Here is a 22,303-nt window from a genome sequence, read left to right as displayed (position 1 = left end):
GTTTTCCTTAAGAGCTCTGAGTCATTAGAGGTTCCCTCTAGATCTTTTCATGTGGTACCCAAGATGGCCAAGAAAAAAGAGGAGGGAAGAGGGGAAGTAAGTGGGAGGATGATTTTTAGGAAACGAAGTGCACAGAGGAAACAAGCACATCATTTTTTTTTTTTTTTTAAAAAGAGGGGGTTCCAGTCAACTAGAAAAAAATTACCAAAAACGGGATCCCAAAAGAGAAAAAGCAGGAAGGCCTTACCAATATAAACATATATCCTGAATATCAGGTTTTAATTAAGCTGACTTCTAACCGTAGAGCTCTTGAAATCCTTTCAAATCTCGTATTACCCGATTTTAGCTGGGACAAACAGCTGGTATTTCTGGGTTTTGGATCTTTTTAACCAAAGATACTCTCCCAGGTGGCAACGCCTTATCCACAAACATCAAAAGTCACACAAATATCAAACCAAAAGGAACTAATTCTCTGGGAATGGAATTGGCTGTAGCAGTGAAAGGGCTTTTTTTTTTTTTTTAAAATCTTGCAGGGCATCTAAAGCAGGCGGTTTCAGTGTTTAAAGGATTTTAACTGGTTTCAGATCTGATGTCAGCCGGAATGTTGCTCGGATCATTCTCTGGATGTTAGCATTCCAACATCACTGTCAGTTATTAGTCCTGGTTTAGAAAAAAAAAAATGTGTTGGGTCTGCTTTTTATAATCTCAGTAGTTTTATTTGTGTTCATTTCCCCCCTTTAGAGAATTACTCTTTTAATTACTTATTGCCCTAAGCAACTGCCAGCTAGGCAGCAAAGGCGCATTTTGGAGCCCCGTCTTCATTGGGTGGTCTAACTGGGCAAAGAACAGTCAGGAATCTGGCAGCCCCCAGAGCCAGAAGAGGTTCACAGTGACTCTGACTCTTCGACTTTCTCAGTAGAGTTTCAGGGCAGAGATCAGACCTGGAGGGATTCCGCAGGTGGCGATGATGGATACCTTTTGTTTACCTCCTGAATAGAGGCAGTTTTCTCAGAATTTCTTCTAGAAGGTTTTTAGGTACCATTGGAAGTAAATCTCCTATTTGATTTGGTTCTAATTAGAACTAGCTTTTTCCAATTGTGTGCACAGATAAGCTAGAGGGGGAAAAGGATCTTTAAAAATATATATAACAGATAGGTTCTGCCCCCACTCTCCTTGTTGCAATTTAATTGGCCTTTTTGCTACATCCTTTCCAAAAAAAATGCTATGACCTCCCATCTGAGAAAAATGAGGCAAATAAACTTCTGTTGGTTTTATCTGCAAAACTCATTTGAAAGTTGGGAAAGAACCCTACGAGAATATGGCTCAGTTTTTAGAGAAATTCAAATATGCCATATATAGAAAATGTCATGGTTTCCTTCAGCCTTCCATGTGGATCTTGGTTTGTTACAGAGTCAAACTGGGGCCTGGATTGCAAACCTTCCCCTCAATAGAGAAGGTAGGTCATGTGCCCCTCTCTGCAGATAACAAGTTGGGGTCTGGGGAACTGGGGGAAAAGCAGAAGAGGTTTAAGGGGTGCCTGTATTGGTTGGGTATTCATAACAGTGCCTCTTGTTCTTCCGTAGTCTCTGAAACAATATCCCCTGCCTCCACTCCCTTGATTCAAAAGGCTGCTGGAACTTGCCCGAGAGAGGCCTTTCTGAGCCTCTAATTCCCATTTGTTGGGATGCAGAGAGGATTCCAGGTAACTGACCTTTTGGCAGCTCCCCCATCTTACTGAAGACGGCATGATACATGATGCTCTTGGCCGCTTGGCCAGTAAGTGGCACGTGGATATGATGCAAGGAGTTCAGTGGGCTGCTATTGCCTCCAGGCCCTTGTTGCAACCCATTTGCTAATTATTACAGCAAAAGCGGGCCGATGTAGGGGATGGGTGAGACCTACAGTCTGGGGGAGGAACAGGGATCAGACTCCTCACGCCCCACCGCACTGCTGGGTTACCCTCTGCATGTTTGGTCTGCAGGGGGCTTCCTGACATCCAGGTGCAGTCAGGGAGCAAATTGAAGGCAGCCTTCCTGGTCAGGCTGGGCCCAAGCTCGTCCTGGGCATGTGAGTGGCTGGGAACTCTTGGGTGCAGATGGGCTCAGGCAATTGGCCTCATTCTTGGGACCATTCCTCCCACTGTGGGGGAACCGCTGGCTACAGAAGAAAGAGGATCCTGCATGATAGGAGAGGGGGCTCGCCTGCCCTCCTTGCATTTCTTCCTTCCTAATCCCCACTTCCACCTCATTTCTTGAAAGCAAACAACCTGCTGAGGGTGAGGAGGGGCCAGGAGCCGGGAGGAGAGGACATCGCAGGAGAAAGTGGCAGCTCCCCTGCCCTCATTCCCAAGTGGCACTGGGCAGTGGTTGCGTCAACTGTGCTCTGAGCTGGGGCCCCAGTGACGGCCCTGGGGATGGGAAGGTCCTGTCGGGGACTCCTAACTGCCGGCCTGCCAGCGTGTGTGGCCGAGTCCCTCCTTCCCTCTCCTGCCAGAATGAAGCCCACCCCAAATAACCATTGTTGGAAGGCACAGGGTGAGACTCAGGAGTACAGACAAACATTCTCTTTTATTGAGCTACACAGGAATTTTCCATTAGTCAGAGAAGTAGACTGGCAGTGTGTAAGATATCACAGAAACCTCACCGATTGGGAATAGAAAGGCTTACAAAGACCCGTGGGCTTTTTTTTCTTTTTTCCTTTTTTTTTTTTATTTTTATTTTTTGTGTGTTTTGTCTTTTTGCCTCCTCTTTATTTGAAATGGCTGTGACTGGTCTTCTTCAGCAAAGATTAAGTCTTAAAAGTGAAACCGTGAAGAGGTTTGGGGTTTGGATATTAGTCAAAGTAGAAATGACATAGGATTGGTCATGAAAACGGTGGCTTTAATGTAAACACTACATTCCATCTTTTTAAATTTTTTTGTGTTTTTTTTTCCATCTTGTGGTATTTAAAAATTTTTTTTTGTTCTTTTTGTCTGCAGCACAAACATCCCCACATGAGAGAGCGGACACAGGGCACCGAAACAAAGGCAGAGGTGGGGAGGGGCGCACACACGAAGAGGGGTGTCAGCCGGGACCGGAAATCCAACACAGCAAAGGAAAAAAACCACAACCCGTTTCCCAAAGACTAGGAAAACTGATCTTGGATTGGGGGGTGTAATACATAGTACTCAGCAGGACAAAAAAAAAAAAAAAAGAACCCAAAAAACCCCACAAAGGCTATCTGTAGAAAGGGGGTTGGTGGGCAGATTGTTTTCTATGGGGCTGGATTTCCATATACGATGGGTGTTCTTTTTGGCAGCTACTGGCCAGTGAGAGCTGTGCTTTTTCTATACAAACCTGGAGTAAGCGTATGGCGGGAGTGGCTTAGGGCCGCGAGGTGGCGTCTGTGGTGTCTGGGCGGCCGGCAGGCAGCAGGGTTTGCAGGGGCCTGTGGCCTTCTGGAAAGCCCGGCCTGAGCACACTCCTCGGATCGGTGCACCGCACCGGGACCCCAGGCGGCAGATGGGCCCTGCCCCCCAGCAGGAGCGCCAGGGCTGCGCCGCGAGGTGGGACGGGGGCCGGCGTGGGTGCAGACGGGTATGTTTGTTTTGCAAGAAAAAGAAAGAAATATGGATGAAATGGTGAGTTTTCCTTTTTTTTTTTTTAAGCTACAAAGCACATGAGAAATGTTCTTTTTTTTCCTTTCAAATTCTAAATGTGAAGACTCAACTAAAACCGGATTCTACAGCATTCTACAGAAATACACAGCCGTCAGTCACTCTGGGGTCGTAGGTTAGACAGGGGCTTGATACAGAAAGGCTGTGTGTCTTACAAAGGCCAAAAGGTCATGCTACCAGGAGATCAACGTCAACAGCAAAGAGTCCATGAAGCAGTCTGTAGAGAGAGAGATAAGGGGTCCAGTCTGACCATTTTCTTTGATTTTAAGAACCAACCAACCAACCAAAAAACCCTAGAACATTTTGACTAATGCTGGGGTGGGGCGAGATGGAGCAGCAGCACGAGGGGTCTGGAACCCCAGTGAAGCCCATCCCCAGCGCCTGGGGAAGCCTGGCCCCCCTGGGACCCTGACTCGGGTCAGGCCCACAAGTCCGGCCCTCCCCAGGCCACGCCTGTTCCCCTCGCTCCCCGCCTTCCCATGTGCCCTCTTGGAGCTGGGCTGGCTTCAACTCTGCAGGTGAACGTGGGTCCCCTCCTGTCAGCTGCTTTTAGAAAGCACACCAAGTCTCCCTGTTCTCTGATTCTTGCCATCTTAACATGAATAAAGAAAACTCAGGAGACAGTGGATTGGTCGGAGCAATGATTCTTCTAAATTCCTGAAATTAACAACCACCACCACCCGAAAGAGAAGCATCCTTAAATTGTTCTGTTGTTGAGAGTGTAGAGTAAGGAGAGGCTTAGGGCGCTGGCCATTTCTGAAAGGGTCTGGAATTTGCCAAGAGCAGGACGGAACTGAGGGCGCAGAGGTTCCGAGGGCGGAACACAGAGAGCTGGCTGGGCCAAGGCCAGGGCTGTTCTGCCATTCCCCTGCTCTCAGAAACGGGGATCAGAGAGGAACACCCCGGGGCTATCCTCAAAAGGAGGGACTCCCAAACCAAGCTCCCGTCTGGACATGTGTGAGTGTGTGTACACAAACACACGTGCATGCTCACGTGCCGTCCCAGGAAAACCTCCATGAGCTATGGGATGGTGGTCAGTTCTGTCTGCAGCTCTTTCTAGTACAAACTAAAAAGATTTTTTAAATATATATTTGTATATATATATAAGGTTTTGTTATGCCTCTTTAAAGTTTATTTACCAACTTGCATTTGTTAGTGGTGTGTGTGTGTGTGTGTGTGTGTGTGCGCGCACGCAAGCTGTTCTGTAGGTGCTGGAATCATTACCAAATAGGTTGCTATACAGGACAAGAGGTCAGTACAAGCCGCAGCCCCGGAGGTTGTTGGCAATGATGATGTCGGTGACGGCGTCGAACACCACCTGGATATTATTCGTGTCTGTGGCACAAGTCATGTGACAATATATTTCTTTGTTGGGTGAGCGGTTTTTGCTTTCAAATTGTGCTTGGATGTAGGCGGCTGCATCTTCATAGGTATTGGGGCCTGTAACAAGACACAGAACAGGGAGAGGCCCTGGTGAGCACTGTGGGTGGACAGGGCTGGGGACATGAAGACAAGAAGTGGGTTGTGGCGTGTCCCAGGAAGTGGGATGAGAGGAAGGCAGCAGTAAGAACTGCTGGGCAGTTCCAAGCCGTAGTTGCATTTTAAATTAAATAACAGGTTTTTTTTTCAGACGAAGTTTTGCTCTTACTGCCCAGGGTGGAGTGCAATGGTGCTATCTCAGCTCACTGCAACCTCTGCCTCCTAGGTTCAAGTGATTCTCCTGCCTCAGCCTCCGGAGTAGCTGGGAACTACAGGTGCCCGCCACCACGCCCAGCTAATATTTGTATTTTTAGTAGAGACAAGGTTTCACCATGTTGGCCAGGTTGGTCTCAAACTCCTGACCTCAGGTGATCCACCTGCCTCGGCCTCCCAAAGTGCTGGGATTACAGACGTGAGCCACCACGCTCGGCCTTGCCATTACTTTTCATAGCAAAACTGCAATTACTTTTGCACCAACCACACACAGGCGAGCATTTGCCCGGCTTTGGACTTTGCAAGATCCCTTACTGTTTTCACACCAAAATCCACCCGGGAGCCCGCCTGGGAGAGCAGTGGCCACAGATGATCCCTTTTGCTTCCTAGATGAGCAAATTGAGGCACCACCCCATGGTCTAAACCAATCCTGCTGATTCCAATAAACCAGGAAAACAAAGTCTGGAGAGGGGCCTACCCAGGAAGGTAGTGGCACTCAGAGGGACCTGTGCTCCTTCCTCATTGGTTTCCTTTAAGAGGCCACTCAGCAGGGCTGGCAGCATATCAGTAGTAGTCGTGGTTCTTGAGCGAGTGGCCAGGATATGGGGGCATCGATGTCCCCAAGGTGGGAAGTTTAAGGGGACATCAGCATGTATGTGCCAACTGGGGGCCCTCTGTCCCCACCAATTCCTTGGGTGTACAAGGGGCAAGGGGCAGGAGGTGGGGGCATCCTTGGGTGGGTTATCATGGCAGAGACCAGCTCTGGGCAGCCCAGTAGGAGTGCCTGGACCCACAGGGCCAAGCCTCATCCTTGATTCACTGGTGCAGAGATGCCAAGCCCAGCACAGCTGTTAAGGATTGGACAAAGCAGCCCGTGTGGACCCTGCCCAGGAGCTTCCTGCCTGGAGAGAGCCGAACCGGGCACAGCCCAGGGTGGAAGGTGGCCACATACAGCCGTCCAGGTGGGAGGAATGCCTCGTGCCTTCCCTGTGTCTGCCGAGCCCAGCGTACTCACACAGCCCTGCTGCCACCCGGCCACGGTGGCCCACACGTCACCTCCCATCCCACCCGTGCTGCTTGTTTTGTGCCCTCACAGGCTTGTGCTCCATGGGGCCACTGCACTGGTGACCATCTGTCATCCATGATATCTGAATTCAAACTGGATCCCTCTGAAGGCCCTGGAGAACTCATGTTTCCCAGGTTCCGACTGCCCTTTGCGGGGGCATCTAGTGCTTGCACTCCACAGCAGTGAGAATGGCCACTCCCAAGTCGGGCCCCAGTGGGACACTGGACAAGAAAGAGCCGTAGGGTTGGGCCTGTCTCTGAGGGTAGCCGTGGCCGGCGGGGGCCTGCTGGACTCCATTGTTGTGGCCAGGAGAGGTCAGCAGTGGCTGCCCAGAGTGGGCTACAGCCTGGCTCTGCCTAAGGGCCACCTGGGGCTGGCCTTTCGGGGCTTGTCTTGTGCCTCCTGCCCTCACTCCATCCTGCAGAGGGCACCTTCTCCGTGGCCAGTTCCCCCTCCCCTAGTTTCCATCCTCTGAATAATACCAATGGCAGCCACAGCCAGCGCTTCTGTAGACCTGGCACCAAGCAGCTGTGCCTCCAGTCACCCTTGGGCTGGGCATGATTATCCATTGTGTTGACCAGATTAGAATGAGGCACAGGTGACTGAGCAACTTGCTGAGCTGCAGGTGGTCTGGCTGCAGAGGCCACCTGGGCTGCCTGCCCTATGTCTTTCTTTGTTCGAGAGCCTTGAGTGCAGCGCATAGTTCCTGGCCCCACCTCCCACTCTGCACCTTGGGAAGAGCAAGAACCACCTTGCAAATTCACATCAGCATGGACTGTCAGTGAGGACACGGTTTGTGCTCAGAACCAGCTGACAGCCCTTCTTCACACACTGCTCCCAGCTGTGGAGAAGGGTGGGAAGATGGGCATCGACCTATGCTGGATGTGGGCGCCCTGTGGCTGGGCTTGGGGACCCATGTGGCCCTGGGACTGAGCCCAAAGTCTTACTCCGGGGCTGTCAGAACATGGGTTCTTGGCCGAGCCAACCTGTGCCCTGACCTGGCGGATGACAGGACACCTCCTGCTCCATGGCAGGGTGCTGGCCTTCCACGCTCTGCAGCCTGCAAAGGCGACTCCTACCCCAGGGACCTCTGGAAGCTTCCCAGCCCCTAGAGGGACCAGGGCTGGGCTCTGGCATCCCATCAACGCTGCTTTTAGACATTAGCAGCAGCCCAGAGCTGGCCCATCCCACAGAAGCCACCCTCCCTCATCATCCATTTGGAAAGAGCTTCATTTAGGGGGGTGGGGAGGTCTGTGATACATTCCCCTGAGAGCAAGAAGAAAGCCCCAGAGAAGTCAGAAGAAACTGAGGCAAGGATGGAGGAGGCTTGCAGATAGCTGGAGTGGTTGGATTTGGGGCAAAGACCAGGGGTGGAGGAAGAAGGGGACAGAGGAGGTGCGATGGGGCTGGGGTTGGGGAGGGAAGGCGGGCACGATGTGGGACGGGTGGAGTGGTCTGGCTGGGCGGCTGCACAGAGATGAAGCATGTTCTGGGCACCGAAACAGGGAGTAGAGAAAGCAGGTGGGGCCAAGAGGCAGCCCACGCCCTGCTCACAAGCCACGTGTCCACCTTTTGGTTTCATGCAAAGGTGCTGTGTGGCCCTGGGCAGGGGTGAGGGGAGGCCACTGCTGAGATTACAGGAGGCTATCCTGAGATCTCTCCTAGAGGGTGACCAGAAGGAAGGGGGAAGCCTGTGATCCCGTCCTGCCCCCTGCTCCCCACAATGTCACTCCTGAGTGACTGGGTCCTACCACATATATCTTAGGAGGGGCCATTCTCACCACGCTGAGGGCTGTGTCCTGGGAAGCCCAAACCTGGTGGCACAGCGCTGTTTTTCTTTTGCGCCCCACCAGACTCCTGCAATGGGTCCCGCTCGCCAGCTAGCCCCAGCAGTGCAGCCTGTTCTCTGAGCCATGGGTCCCTGTCAGGGGCGGGCTTCCCCCTGCACAGGACTGCCTGGCACCCACCTGTGTATTCAGGAAAGCAGATGGTCAAAGGCGACTTCTTGATCTTCTCGCCAAATAGATCTTTCTTGTTGAGGAAGAGAATGATGGAGGTATCGATGAAGAACTTGTTGTTACAGATGGAGTCGAAGAGCATGAGAGACTCGTGCATGCGGTTCTGCGGCCGCAGGAAGGGAGGAGAGAGGACAGACAGCGGGAGGGAGACACAGAGACAGGGAAAGAGAAGGAGAGAATTAGGCTTGACAGAGAGGGACTGGGCTACTCGGCAGCTCCTCCGAGAGGCTGCCAGATGGAACCTGAATCAGTCACACCTCACAGCATATCTCATTCCCTGCTTCCAGAGAACCTGTCATGTTGGGGCCAAAGGCAGATACTGGACTGGGCACCAGCCATGGCTCTCTGGGGAGGCTGAGGACAGGGTGACCCAGGCTCTCCCCACTGCAGAGTTCCCAGCTATGCAAAGGTCTCCCAGCACACGTGTGTGTGGCTGTGTGTGTGCATGCGCCTGTGTGCCTGTGTGTGTGTGTGTGCGTGTACCTGTTATGTGTGCCTGTGTGTGTGTGCGTGTACCTGTTATGTGTGCCTGTGTGTGCACGTGTGCATGTGTGCCTATGTGTGTGCACCTGTGTGTGCATGCCTGTGCATCCATGTGCCTGAGTGTGTGTGCGCCTGTGTGTGTGCCTCTGTGTGTGTGTGTTGGGGGTGGTGGAGTCTGGACTGGAGCCGGAGAGCTGGGCTTTGGCCCTTCCTGCCTAGACCTCTCCTCCTGGGCCCATCCTGGGTGGGGGGATGTCCTCTGGGAGTGGTGAGAGACTCCAGGCCCTTCCCGTGGCCTGAGGGGAAGGCACGCCATGTCCTGCCAGCCTCCTGGGGGCCACCACTCAGGGGAGAGGCTCCTGGCAGGGCTACCTCCAGGAGTGCCTGGGGGACTGGCCGCACCTCCTCTGGCTGGGTCCTCCTCAGCTGCATCTGACACTTCATGGTGTTCTAAGCAAGGCAGATGTGGAGGGCTGCCCTGCACACAGGAGCCTGTTTAGCAAATGGATGAACATGATGGGCACCCCAAAGAAGCCGAACCGGGGGGCCAGCCTTCTGCCCTGGGCAAAAACTCTGCTTTGGGACCCTGAGCACATTCACTTGGGTAGTCTGTTTCTCAGCAGTACGCAGGGCATCTTAGTCTCTGTGACTGAATCCATTCCTGCACAGGGAGGTGGAGGAAGGGACAGTTCCCCTTATTTTCCCCAAGAACCCTGTCCTAGTCCTGGAAACTTGCCCACTGTAAACCCAGCTCCCTGGATCTAAAGCTCAGAGGTGACCCAGGCTAAACTCTACCTCTGAAATAAGAAGAGTGACACAAGTAACAGGAAAAAGAAGAGAGCTGGCGTAGATGCCACTGGGCATCTATGGGGAGATGATCTCCCCCAGGGATGAGCACACTGTGGGTGCTGAGGAATTGCTGGTTCCACTGCCGCACCGTCCCCCTCTGAGCAGAAGGAGGGTGACGAACATGAAGTGACCACACCAGTCACCGAGGACCATGCTGTGCCAGCGCTCTCCCTGCCTCATGTCACTTAACCTCATCCGGCCTGAGGGGACACCGCGGTGACACAGCTGGGCCAGATCCAGAACTTATGCAATGGGTCTCTCCAGTCCGTATCAGGCTGTGGGGCTTTCGAGGAATCAATACTAACAGCAGCATGGCGGGCTCCGCGCATCTCACAGCCAGTCCTCCCTTCGGTATCTCCCCGATGCCTGCATCATTCTACCATGACCTGTAAAGGCGGCCAGCCCCAGCCCCTGGTTCTTATTGGCTGAAGTTGGTAGGTAGAGGGGCAGAGTTCTCAGCTGCCTCTCAGGGGCACCTGGACAGCTGGCATGGCTTTATTCCCCAGCCCCAGGAGCTGTAGTACATGGCACTGGCCTTTCATTCTGCTGAACAGACTCAGTAAACTCACATGATCTCATCACTCTCCCATCCTCAGTCAATTTCATTCTCAGTCCCCAGGAGCATTTTCCTGTCATCTGTGTGATCCCACCAGGAAGAAGCAGATCTCGCTTGCCCTGAGCCACCTCACTGGGGTCTGTTCAGAAAAGGGCAACCGGAGGCTTCTGGGAGGCCCAGTGAACCTGTGTCCAGGGCCTCGGGCCGTCCACACTCAAGTTCATTGAGCCGCATATGAGGCCAGAGTGGTGAGGTTCTGAGACCCCAATGATTCCACAGGAACACGCTCCCCACTCCACGGAGCCACCTTGGCCTGCAGCTGCGTAACAAAGAGCTGGAAACCCACAGCCAGAGCCAAGCTCCCTCCTCCATTGCACATCTGCCCAGGCACTGCCAGGAGCAGCCACTAGAGTGACCTGAGCTGGGAGTGGGGACTGTGCCCCCTTGGCCACTGAGCTTAGGGGAAATCAAAGCTGGCTCATTCAGGCTCCACAGTTCCACTGGTTAAGGCTGAGCCCCCGCCACAGCCCTACGCCTCAGGGCCACAGAGCATGACTCACATGCACTCACTCTTCCGGTCAGTACTGCCTGGCACCTACGTGCAGGGCTCTCTGCTGGGCTGCCCCGAGGATATAAAAATGACCACGTTAGGCTCCTGCTCTCTGAGAGCTCAGAGTCCAGCTGGAGAAAGATGACGCACAGTCTGTGGTCCCAGGAGTGGCAGCGCAGGGGAGGACTTGGGGAGCAGAGGACAGGCATAACCAAGCCTGTTTTTATGGGGAGAGGGCCTTGGAGGGAGCCCCAAAAAGTGGCTGATCCTGGAGACTTGGGGAGGGCAGTGAGGAGGGGAGATCCTGCAGGGCAGGGGAGGCGCCGGCACTGAGACCCCTGCCAGCCCCCCAGGCCTGACTGCCCTCCCTTGGCACGCTGCGTGGAGCCCATTGCCAAGGAGCTGAGAGCACAGCTCATCCTGACAAGCTCCCCGGAGGAAGCAGACGCCGGGCTACATTCAAAGAAGAGATACCACCATTTGAGAAAAGAGAAAGAAGCCAGAGGTCACAGATGGCCGACAGCCAACCCCCGAGACCTCCACCTGCCCCAGGCTGCAGTGGAGGCCCAGGAGCAGCAGGAAGCGGTGCCAGCACAACCATGGCCACTGCTGCGTCACCCACAGCAGTGTCCAGGTGGGCACCAACCTCTCCAGGACAGGAAGGTGGCTCGGCGCAGTGCAGCAATGGAGCAGCCTCCTACCAGATGGTGATCCTGACAGGCGGGCAGGGTGCCCAGTCGCCCTGATTCTCTGTCCCCAGCAGGAGTGTGCCCGCTCCGCCAGGCTGCCCGCAGTCCTGGGACCAGGATGGGGCAGGGCCCGAGGACACACATCGTGCAAGTGCAACCTGGCAGGAGCTCCCTGGGCCCTGACAACACATCACACTCATGCTAGGAAAGCGGGCACTGTTTATTAACGGTAGGCGACTAATAAATACATTATGGCAGCCAATAAATTATTACAATAACTAGAGATTTATTAAACCAACAAGTCACTCTTCTTACAAAATTACAGTTAATACGGGGTGGGCGGCAGCGACGGGGTTGGGAGGTGGGACCACTGCACTTGAGAGACGGCTTTTCTAAGGAGGGCCTGGGATGCCTGAGCCCACCTGGCCTAGACGGGGAAGGGGGGTGCGTGGGGAGGCAGAAGGTACTCAGCAGGGATAGGGTGAGGGATGGCCAGCAGAGCCAAGGGATGGGTCAGAACCAGCGGAGTAGAGAAGACCAGGAGGCAGGAGGGGAGGGCCTGGCTGCCTAGAGCTGTGGGAGTAACAGGGTGGGTGTGGAGGGGAGGGAAAGGGAGGGGAGAGTGGGGAGGGAAAGGGAGGGGAGAGTGGGGAGGGAAAGGGAGGGGAGAGTGGGGAGGGAAGGGAGGAGAGGAGTGGTGCCTCAGAGCTGCTGGCTCTGCCAGGAAGGGCGGTGGGTCTCTGCTGTGGTCTTGCTGCACTGGGCCTGGGGATGAGAGCTTCTCTTCCAGGGGGAGCCCCTCTCTCAAGAAGGGGATCCAGGAGTTTGGATTCAGGGTCATTCTTTCTGCTCTCCCCCCGGCCTGCCTCTTTTTTGACAGGGGCCTTCATCTGGCTGGAGTGGGGTCTGTCTGGAGGCCCCAGCTCCTCTCTGGGCAGGGTGGGCTCAGGACTCTTCTTGCTGAGGGGTGGGAGATGGGGAGCCCTACCACAGACCCCACGGCAGCAGCTCACGCCCCGGTCCTGTTCCCTGGGCTGCGGGGATCCTGCACTCTAGGCTTGCAGCCTGACAGCAGGAACTGCTTGAGGGTGACTGCCTTCAGCACTGCACACTGAATCTCTGGTGGCCAGGGAGCTGGAGCCTCAGGTCTCGGCTCCTAAGAACTGCCAGGTTGTGCCTGAAGGCTCCCAGAGGCTCAGAGAAGAGAAGAGGCAGCCAGAGGAGGCTCTGTGCCCCAGACTTCTTGAAAAGGGGGAGGGCAGGCCACTCGCTGACTTGGAGGAAACAGTCGGCGTGCTCATTAAATATCCACCTGGGACTGCAGGGAACTTACTTGCCAAGAGTGCACCAGGTCAGACTGAGAAATAAAGGGGGTGACCAGGAAGGATGCAGGCTAGAAAAAGGAAGAACTTCCAGAATCAACCCCTGGGTGCTAACTGTAGAGTGTTAGGTGGGAGCAGGGGCTAAGCTCCCCACTGCAGGACTCATGTTGGCCAAAGGGAAGGGCGTGGGTGAGACCACCCCGGGGTCTTCCCTGTTGGGGTTTGTAGACAGCTTAGTGACAGGGCTTGCAGGTGGGAACCTGGGGCTGCCTCTGCTCCTAAGAACACTCAGGGAAGACCAGTGAGGACCATGGAGGGCAGGGATGCCTCCAGTTCCTGCCAGAGGGAGCTGGGCTGTGGGGAGGGCCTGGCAGACAGCCGCGTCCTGGCAGCAGGCATGGTGGTCTTCTGCCTGAGCTCCAGGGTCCCCATGGAACCCAGAATGCCCAAGCTGTTGGCCAGGGGCCCAGGTTGTGCTCTCTGCTTGGGGCTGGGAAGACCCCATGCCCTACTCAGGCCAGAGAGCCTTGGGGACCTCTATTGGTGCTCAGAGGGAAGGCCAAGACCTGGTTCTTATGATTGCCAGTGGCGCAGGTCACAAAACTGGCCCATAGGCATGAAAGTGGCAGGCATAATTTTCATGAGTTTGGCAAAGACGTTCTTTGTAGAAATCAGTTTCTGCTTGGCCTGCTAAATCCGAGCCATAGGAGAGGTTAGCATGGCCCCTCAGGGCACACACAGGACCACTGTGGATTAGAAACGCACCCATGTCTGGTCACTCACAACATTCCTCCCACATCCACATCCACATCCACGACGGAGCCAAATCTTATCTGTCACCCTCAGTCGCCACCCACAAGGTGGAGCCACCGGTTACGACATGGATGACAGGCGTCACGCACAGGGAGATAATTTCTCCCTGGATACCCCTGAGGGCCAAGGACCCCCCTAGGCCAGGGTGGGAGGATTGAGAGCAGTGCAAGAAACTGAGGAGGCTGGAGCATCCAAGGGAAGAGAAAGGCAGGCCGGGGATGGACGGCGGGAAGGCCTGAGCACTCACTCCTCCAGCCCCAGTTCTATAGACAGGGAAGGCCTGGATCAGGAGCCTGGACCCAGCCTGGTGCTCTGGCCACTGTGGTCTGAGGGAGGTTGCTGGGGGATATGGAGAGCCCTTCAGCCCAGTGACTTCCACCTCCAGGGTGATGGCCTTAGAGGTGGAGCGTGGCCAGCATCCCCCTTTTGCCAGCTGCTTCTGAGCCTGGGGTTACAGTTTGGAGCAGAGTTAGGGGCACAGCCGGCCTCACCCAGGGTGGTGCTGCTGAGAAATAACTGCCATGTCTTCCATATTGGGCAGGATGGCTTAGCTGCCCAATGTCCATGGTAGGACACTGGGTTCCCAGGGCCTGTCCTCTGCCATGCCCCAGCACCTGGTGCAAGGGGTCCAAAACATGACCGAGGTGCACAAAACAGAATGGACTTGGTCTCATGGGGGACTCCCGCAGCCTGGCTGCCAGAGGCTCCCCAGGCACTGGTCCCTGCAGGCATTTGGCACTATGGAAGGTCCCTGGGTCTCCTGGGCCCCACTGAGAGCTCTGTGCCTGTGGGTCCAACAAGTCCAGAGCTGTTGGCACTGGCGCTTCCTGGCTCTGGGGCAGGCCGGGGGCTGCAAGTGGAAACCCAGGGGCCCTGCCTGGCCAGGGACTAAGCAGTGTCCAGAGTCGGGGCAGGGAGAACAGAGGGCTTGAGGAGGGAGGCAGAGGCCTGTAGGGGGTACCCTCCTCCCTCCATGGCACATCTACGTCCCCAGGCACAGCCTGCTGTACAAGCACACGACTGGCCTGGGTGTGGGCGGTGGCCTCAGCCACCTGGAGGCATCTTGGAGTGGGAGAGGTGTGTTGGTTGCCCAAGGCCAGCCAGACCTGCATCCCCAGGAGAAGCTACCCCGCCCTCTTCTGCTCAGGGATCTGGGCAGTGAGGCCTCCTCTAAGGTGTCCTAGGACTCTCCCTTTAGAGTGGGCGACAGGGGAGTGTGTTTGTGCTGGCCTAGGCCCAAATACTCCAAGGTGTCAGCTCCATCCCCTGCTGTCCTCTATCCCCAGGGGCTGAGAAGACACCAACGGCTGCGGACAAACTCCCTGATTTCTTCACCAAGACAGTGAGGCAGGGCACTGGCTGCACACCATACCCCACCTTCCGTCCCGCCCAGACCTCTGCAGCTACAGAGTCCCCAGCCCGAAGGCCTTTGCTGGTTTGAGTTGAATTCAGTGTGGACTGAAGAAAAAACATATCTATTCACACCTCAGAGTGACCACCCGAGCTCCTGGTGACTGGAAAAAGGAAATGGGTCACCCTTGGGCCTGCAAGGACTGGGCGGGAGGCCCCAGCCCAGGCGACACAGGAGCCTCCACCTACCTCCCCCGTGCCTCCCACCTCTCCCTCTTCCCCTCCCCCCCACCATCTATCTGAGCCATAAGTCAGTCTCAAGAAGCATTTCCAGAACTCAGAGGAGTCAGGGATGGGGGTTCTCTGCGAGAGCAAAGGCAAGTGAGGACGACCCAGAGAAGGAAGGGCTGAGACCCAGGGGAGGGAGCAGGGAGACGGAGGCCATCGCCAAGGCCTGAATCCTCCCACCCATACCAAGTTGACCTGGCCCCACCCTGGCTTTCGTTGACGGAACTGTCCTCCACCAGAGACCCCAGGCACAGCGGAAGGATGGCTCCTATGACCCCGCCCTGCCAGCACCCTGCTGCAGGGCTGTCTGCGCCACTGCACCATGCAAGATGACAGGAGGACACTGAGGCTTCCAGTGAGACATCAGGTGCAGGGTGTGCCCATCTGGGCCACACGGTGGCCCTGCCCTGCCCCCACAGCTTCCCGATAAAGCACTCAGAGATGACGCAGAGGCTCTGAGCGGCGGAGTCTCCTGGCCTTGCAGCATGCACTCAGCGGCCCCGCCCCGCCCATGCGTTACCACGAGTTCTTTTGGGGGGTGCAGGTGGAGGATGCTCCCTCCTCCCTCCCTTGGTGCCAGCCTCTGGGGTCTTCTTCCTCAAGTGCAAAGAGTGGTCTGAGAGTGGTGGAGCCTGGTTCCAGGGGAGGGGGGCGGCAGGCCAGGCAGGGCAAGGGTGCCGGGCAGGGTGCCCAGGCTCAGTAGAGTCCACAGCCCCGCAGGTTTTTGGCGATGATGACGTCCGTCACGGCGTCAAAGACAAACTGGATGTTGTTGGTGTCCGTGGCGCAGGTGACGTGGGTGTAGATCTCCTTGTGGGCTGACTTGTTCTTGCTCTCGTACTGGGCCTGGATGTAAGCCACAGCTTCTGTGAAGGTGCTGGCGCCTGCAGAGCAAACAGGCAAGGTGTGGTGAGGCGAGAGGCCCATGGGACTGCCTGGCGTGGACGAACCCAGCCTGGCCTGTGTGGCCATCAGAGACAACTGCACAGGGAAAACCTGATGGAGGGGACCTGAGGGGTCAGCAAAGTCAATAGGGGGTCCTGGATCCAGTCAGTGGGACAGTGTAAAAGTCATGAAAGATACAAAATATCAGGTCTCTCAGTATATCACCTGTATTTATCTATTTTTTTTTTTTTTTTTTGAGATAGGGTCTTGCTCTGTTGCTCAAGCTGGAGTGTGGTGGTGCAATCAGGGCTCACTGCAGCCTCCACCTCCTGGGCTCAAGTGACTGATCCTCTCTTCTCAGCCTCCTGAGTAGCTGGAACTACAGGCATGTACCACCACACCTGGCTAATTATTACTATTATTATTTTTAATAGAGATGGGATCTCACTATGTTGGCCAGGCTGGTCCTGAACTCCTAAGCTCAAGTGATACTCTCATCTCAGCCTCGTAAAGTGCTGGGATTACAGGCGTGAGCCATTGTGCCCAGCCAATCACCTGTATTAAAGGGAGCACTGTTTCGTGAAACTTCCATTTTCCTTTTATACATGCATTTATGGTCTCCTTTTTCTTTTTTGGAGATGGAATCTTGTTCTTGTTCTGTCACTCAGGCTGGAGTGCAGTGACGTGATCAAAGCTCTCTGCAACCTTTGCCTCCCAGGTTCAAGTGATTCTCAAGCCTCAGCCTCCCAAGTAGCTGGGATTACAGGTGTGCGCTACCACGCCCGACTAATTTTTGTATTTTTAGTAGAGATGGGGTTTTGCCATGTTGGCCAAGCTGTTCTCGAACTCCTGACTTCAGGCGATCCGCCCACCTCAGCCTCCCAAAGTGCTGGGATTACAGGCATGAGCCACCACGCCCAGTCATTTATGGACTCCTGAGGCAAATGTTGCATCTTACCGTGGGTCACGTGCAAGGAGGTTTGAGGGCACTGGGCTCATGCAGGTAGCCCTGGCTGATGCATGCCCTGTGGGTGGGCCTTTGCCTTTAGGAGTTCACAGAGCAGGCTTTGACATCACCTCCTGCGGCCACTGCTGGGCCAGATGGGAGGAGGAGCCTACAAACTTCTTGTTTCTGATGTTCACTCACAGGGGATTAACAACCGCCTGGCTCAGATGCTACCTTCCTCAGGGACACCACATTGAGCTGGTTCCCAGGTAGACACAGGGAGAGGAGAGTCTAGAAGAGAAGCTTCTAGTTTGGGAAGGGGCAGAAGAACAGGACCCCAGCTTTGCACTGAAGGCCCTCAGCCTCCAGGAATCCCTGCCAGGCACAAGCAGGGCTGTGACAATCCGTGGAGGGGGCAGCAGGGAGGGGAGCTGGAGTTCAGAGCCGCAGCTCTAAGCTGGAGTAGGCCGCTGTGCAGAAAGCCTGGAGGGTCTGCCAGGCCTCAGCTCTTTGCTCAATCTGGGCTGGAGGTTGGGGAGTGTCCTAGGACTGCAGCTGACTACTCAGCCTCCCTTGTCCCCTCCTCCTTCCCCACTTCAGCCCCAAACTGGCCTTGGTAACTGACCTACCCCACCTGTTTCCACTGCCCCAAAGGCCACAAGCCCAGGTCACTAGGGCAGGATCCACAGGCCCTCAACTATGGCTAGAGAGGAAGCTGGCTGGGAGCTTCTAGGGAGGCTGAGCCCTACTCAACTACAGCTGGACATGCCTGGGTACTGGCCTGCCAGGCACTCAGTCTGATTATGGGGGATGGGTGGAGGTAGGAGGTAGGAGAGCTGTGCTGCTTGCCTGGCCCCAAGCCCCCGGGGTGCCCCACTGGGACTCTGTCGGCCCCTGCTCTGTGCCCTCCAGGCTTCAGGGCAGGTCGGGCTGAGGGTGCCCCACTTCTCCTCCCACTCACTTCTCTGGTCAGGGTCTCGCCATCTCAGAAGAACTGATGGGCACCCGGGCTATGCTGGGGCCCTGTAACCGCTCTGGGGTCACTGACCAGGGCCGCCACCCTGCAGCTCCTCAGGAGACCCTGGTCATGCTGCCTTCCTGGCTGCCCACCCACCCCATGGTCAGGTAAACCCACCACAGCACTGGCAGGGCTGGCCTCTCATCCCTAGCACCCTATGTAGGGGGCCAGGGCTCTGCTGCTTGCAAGCTCTGTGATTTGAATCTTGCAGCAGCCCCGTGTGAGTTACAGGCATAACCCCAAAGGCAAGAGCAGACAGGCAGGGAGCTTCCGATGTGAGCACCACACGAAGCTCTGCGTGCCCATCAGCTCATTCCCTCCTCACAGCACCCGGTGAGGGAGGCGAGGGCAATGACAGCCATCACTCCACCTCACAGACCCAGAGACTGAGGCTCAGAGAGGCTGCATGACCTGCCTGAGCTGCTTGTGAGTGGCGGAGCTGGGCCATAAGCCTTGGGCTGCCTGACTCCAAGCCTCTGTGCCCCGCCCCTCATCTTCTCAGCGTTCTCTTGTCACAGAGAGCCCCTGTGCGCAGACAGTGGAGCTCAGGCTCCCAGAGGCCACCATGGTCACATAGCTCATAAGTGGCAGAGCCAGGGCTCCACCTGCTTTCCCTGATGAGGAAGCCCCGGCTAGCTGCCCCTCCTCGATAGAGCACAATCTGGGGGCAGGGTGGGGCCCGTTTGTGTGGATTCTCTGTGGCAGAGTTGGGGGCATCCACAGAGCGCAGGAAGGGTGGACTGGGCTTTGGGAATGGGGCCCGCTCCCTCGGGGGCCTGCTGTCCCTGGAGGGGTCTCTACCTGTATATTCAGGAAAGCAGATGGTGAGCGGGGATTTCTTGATCTTCTCTTCAAATATGTCCTTCTTGTTAAGAAACAGGATGATGGACGTGTCTGTGAACCATTTGTTGTTGCAGATGCTGTCAAAAAGCTTCAGGGATTCGTGCATGCGGTTCTGCAACAGAGTGGAGGGGCGAGTGAGGGGCGGCAGCATCCAAAGCCCTGACCCACCACGGCCAATGACACAGCGGGACAAGCAAAGGGAAGGTCCACCAATGTGGCTGGACGCACCACCGGGACAGAGACCACCAGGACGGAGACGGGAGGATCCACAAGGACAGACGGGACGTGGTCCTGTTTCATTCCACACGCAGGCAGGGTGGGGCGGAGCAGGGCCGGGCAGGGTTGGGGGATGCTGCCCCCTTCCAAAGAGAGCTGGCCCCAGGTGGGGGCAGTGAGGTCACTGGAGAGGTTCCAGCTCATGGAGAGGACATGCACCATGCACGTACAGGGCAGGGGCCGCAACCACCACCGAATGCATCTGCGCGGAACCCCGCTCATGCAGATTTCTCTACCAGGGTCTCATTCGGTTTCGACAGCAAGGCTGGAAGGGTGCACGCATTCAGTTGGGAAACATTAACCGAGGACTAAGAGATCCTCGAATTAATCCCGAGTTGGAAGCAGACACCAGGGGGATAGCGTCTCGGGGGTGAGCTTGCTGTGGCCTTGGTGTGGTTGGTGGTTTCGTTGGTGGGCTGGGGCTGGGGAGGCTCTGGGAGAACTGGTTGTTGGGGCTGGTTTCTCAGTAGAGGGGCCAGAGGAACCCCAAGATGAAACACAGCAAAACAGATTAAAACAGAGAAGAAGATAAAAACCCAACAGGAGAAAGAGAGAAAAATACTGAAAAATTGGTTCAACCAGTCTCAGGGCCAGGGCACCCGGCCAGTTCCTGCAGAGAGCTCTGTGCGGGCTCACAGGGGCCATGGTCATCCTGGGCCTGTGGACCACAGGGCAAGAGATGCAGGATGGGTAGGAGGCGCCCAGGCCAAGTGGCTGGAGAGGAGTGCGGGCGCAGGGGCAGGCTGGGCAGTTGTCACAGCAAAGTCACCCAGCGGCGCCCTGAGAACCTGCTGCTTTCAACTCTTAGCTGATGGATTCGGTTGGAGGGAGGTGCTTCATACCTTCCGGGCTTGGAGGGTCTCTCAGAACTGGTTTTGGCCTTGGTTTGGCAAGATAAGGCCCTGCAGGCGGTGGCGGCGACTGTGGTAGTGGAGAAGTTGTGGCAGCCGCAGGCCCAGCTGGGTGGTGCTGAGAGCAGGTACGAGGCCAGGACCAGGCTCTCGGGCTCCCGGGATGCAGTGGACATGGCGGCTGGAGGGCCAGTGGCAGCCACCAGCCCCAGGGCTCTCCTGGCCTGGCTCCAGGAGCTGCTTCCAGACACCTTTGTCGCGGGCTGTCACCCCAGCTGTCACCCCAGGCCAGAGAGGGACGCGCAGCGTTGACTAGAGGATGGCTGAGGACCAAAGCCTGAGTCCCTGGGGCCTGGCTTTTGCCTCTCTGAGGCAGACAGAGCTCCCACATCCTAGAACCTGATCTCTAGCCATGGCGTCTGAATGTAGTAGCCGCAGGAGCTATTCACTGAGTGATGATTCCTGCGTACAGGCACGTTTACAGCTTTTAGCCCAGTGGTCCTCATGTGGCCTGCGAGGCCATTCTACCATCGTCACCATTTACAGAGGAGGAGGTGCAAGCCTGGGCAGGGTGGGGTGGTTGCCCATGATCACAGAGGTGGCAGGGGCGACGCTAGACCCTGGACCAGATCTGTCTGACTCCCAAGTTGCCACCTCTGCACGCGCCCCCAGCACACGGCGACGACTGCTGAGTTCTACAGCAGCAGTATTCTTGCTGCCACCACGGTAATGAGCTGCCTTTGTGGCTGCTGTCAGGTTGCAAAGTCATCCCCATTCCCTGCACGAGTTGCTACTCTTCCCCGGGCTGTGAAGGGTGGCCAGCTTTGGGGAAGGAAGGACACAGGAAGAGCCTGCCTGTGACCTTGGCTCCATGTGCTTTGGCTTCTCCAAGGTCCTCTGCTCCAGCCCTTGTGTGGAAGGGTGGGGGAAATGGGGAAAAAGGAAGGTGAGAGAAGGTGGAGAAGACTGGAGGGCAAGTGCTCCAGGCAACAAGGCCCACAGGCTGGAAGGTAACCCAGTGCCAGGCCCAGCACCAGGCTCATGCTCACTGGGGAGGCGTGGGCCGCAGAGCTTGGGGCCTGTGGCTGCTAGGCCCACCCAGACGTCCCTTTGTTTCCATCTTCCAGAGGTGAGTGAGAGCCCAGCCCCATGGCTGGTGGGCCTGGGACTTGGGTTGAAGCCATCCACAGGCCTGGCAGGGCAAGTCCAGGGAGAGGCTGGATTCTAGGGGGAAGGGCCCTCCTGGCTTCCTGCCTCCAGCTCCTTTGCTGTCTTTGAAACCATGGTGGACACAGGGAAAAAAGATGAGCCAAGTGGAGCTCAGACCCCAGGAGTTGGAGCAGTGGCCCCAATGGCATAGAGCCCAGCAGTGGGGAGTGGGAAATGTTTGGGCAGTCACTGTGCGGGCGCGTGGTTAGGAGGCTGACCTGGGCTTTGGGTGACCAGTGAGTCTGGGTCCAAGCATGGCCCAGGAAGTGCATCCACCCTTGCCCCACTCAGCATCAAGACTCGGCTGGTGACTGACATCACTGCCTGCAGATGCCATTGAGAACAATTACAGCAGAAACCCAAGTCAGGGGTACAGGTGGGCCTGAAATAGGAAGAGCCAGGCGGGTGAGCCTGTACACGGAACGGGTCCAGACTACCCACACCACCAGCCCAAAGCCCCATCACTCTGCGTAAGCCCCTCAGGGCGGCGGCTCCTCCTCCCTATAGCACTGTGCCCGGTAGCCCACACCCCAAAGCTCATCCCATCCTCGCAAAGCCCAGTGGACCAGTTGGGCCAGAAATGATGAGGAAACAGACCCAGAGAGAAGACAGGCCTCACTCAAGGCTCAGCATGACAACAAGCTCCACCTCCAACCTCAAACCCTCGGTGCCAGCCCGCAGAGGCGTGGGGTGGGGTCTGCACGTGTTCCAGACAGAAGGAGATGACAGACGCCAGGCTGTGACCCCACGGCCTATGGGCCCCACTGTCAGGAGTGTTAGGGCTTATCTCCAGTGACCCTGTGGGCCATGCTCGGTGCCTGGCGGGTTGCAGCCCAGAAGGGGACCATGAAGTAGACCCGCAGGCTCAGGGCAATCACCAGTCACCGCACAACCACCAGCTTGGCACTGCTGTCCCAGAAACAGCTCCAGAGCGCTGCACATGG

The 22,303-nt window shown here is 56.1% G+C and overlaps 1 protein-coding gene across 3 annotated transcripts in view; it reads right to left on the bottom strand.

Annotated features, from left to right (window-relative positions):
• Positions 1–2,548: 2,548 nt before the first annotated feature.
• The window catches only part of GNAO1 (G protein subunit alpha o1), a 167,437-nt gene continuing 147,682 nt past the window's right edge, over positions 2,549–22,303 (bottom strand). For 2 of the 3 annotated variants that reach the window (XM_025370373.1, XM_025370372.1), the window contains 2 exons: positions 18,982–19,135; positions 15,261–16,215 (listed from right to left, as the gene is read on the bottom strand). In XM_025370373.1, coding sequence (XP_025226158.1) covers positions 16,028–16,215; positions 18,982–19,135 — 342 coding nt within the window. In that variant the 3' untranslated portion in view covers positions 15,261–16,027. Of the gene's footprint in view, positions 3,873–4,879; positions 5,096–8,380; positions 8,535–15,260; positions 16,216–18,981; positions 19,136–22,303 lie in introns of those variants that run through there. The other variant, XM_025370371.1, reaches the window with a different exon arrangement.

Source organism: Theropithecus gelada, chromosome 20 (genome assembly GCF_003255815.1).
Source record: "Theropithecus gelada isolate Dixy chromosome 20, Tgel_1.0, whole genome shotgun sequence".
In the NCBI taxonomy this organism is placed as follows: domain Eukaryota; kingdom Metazoa; phylum Chordata; class Mammalia; order Primates; family Cercopithecidae; genus Theropithecus; species Theropithecus gelada.
This window is presented reverse-complemented; position numbering and strand designations above follow the sequence as displayed.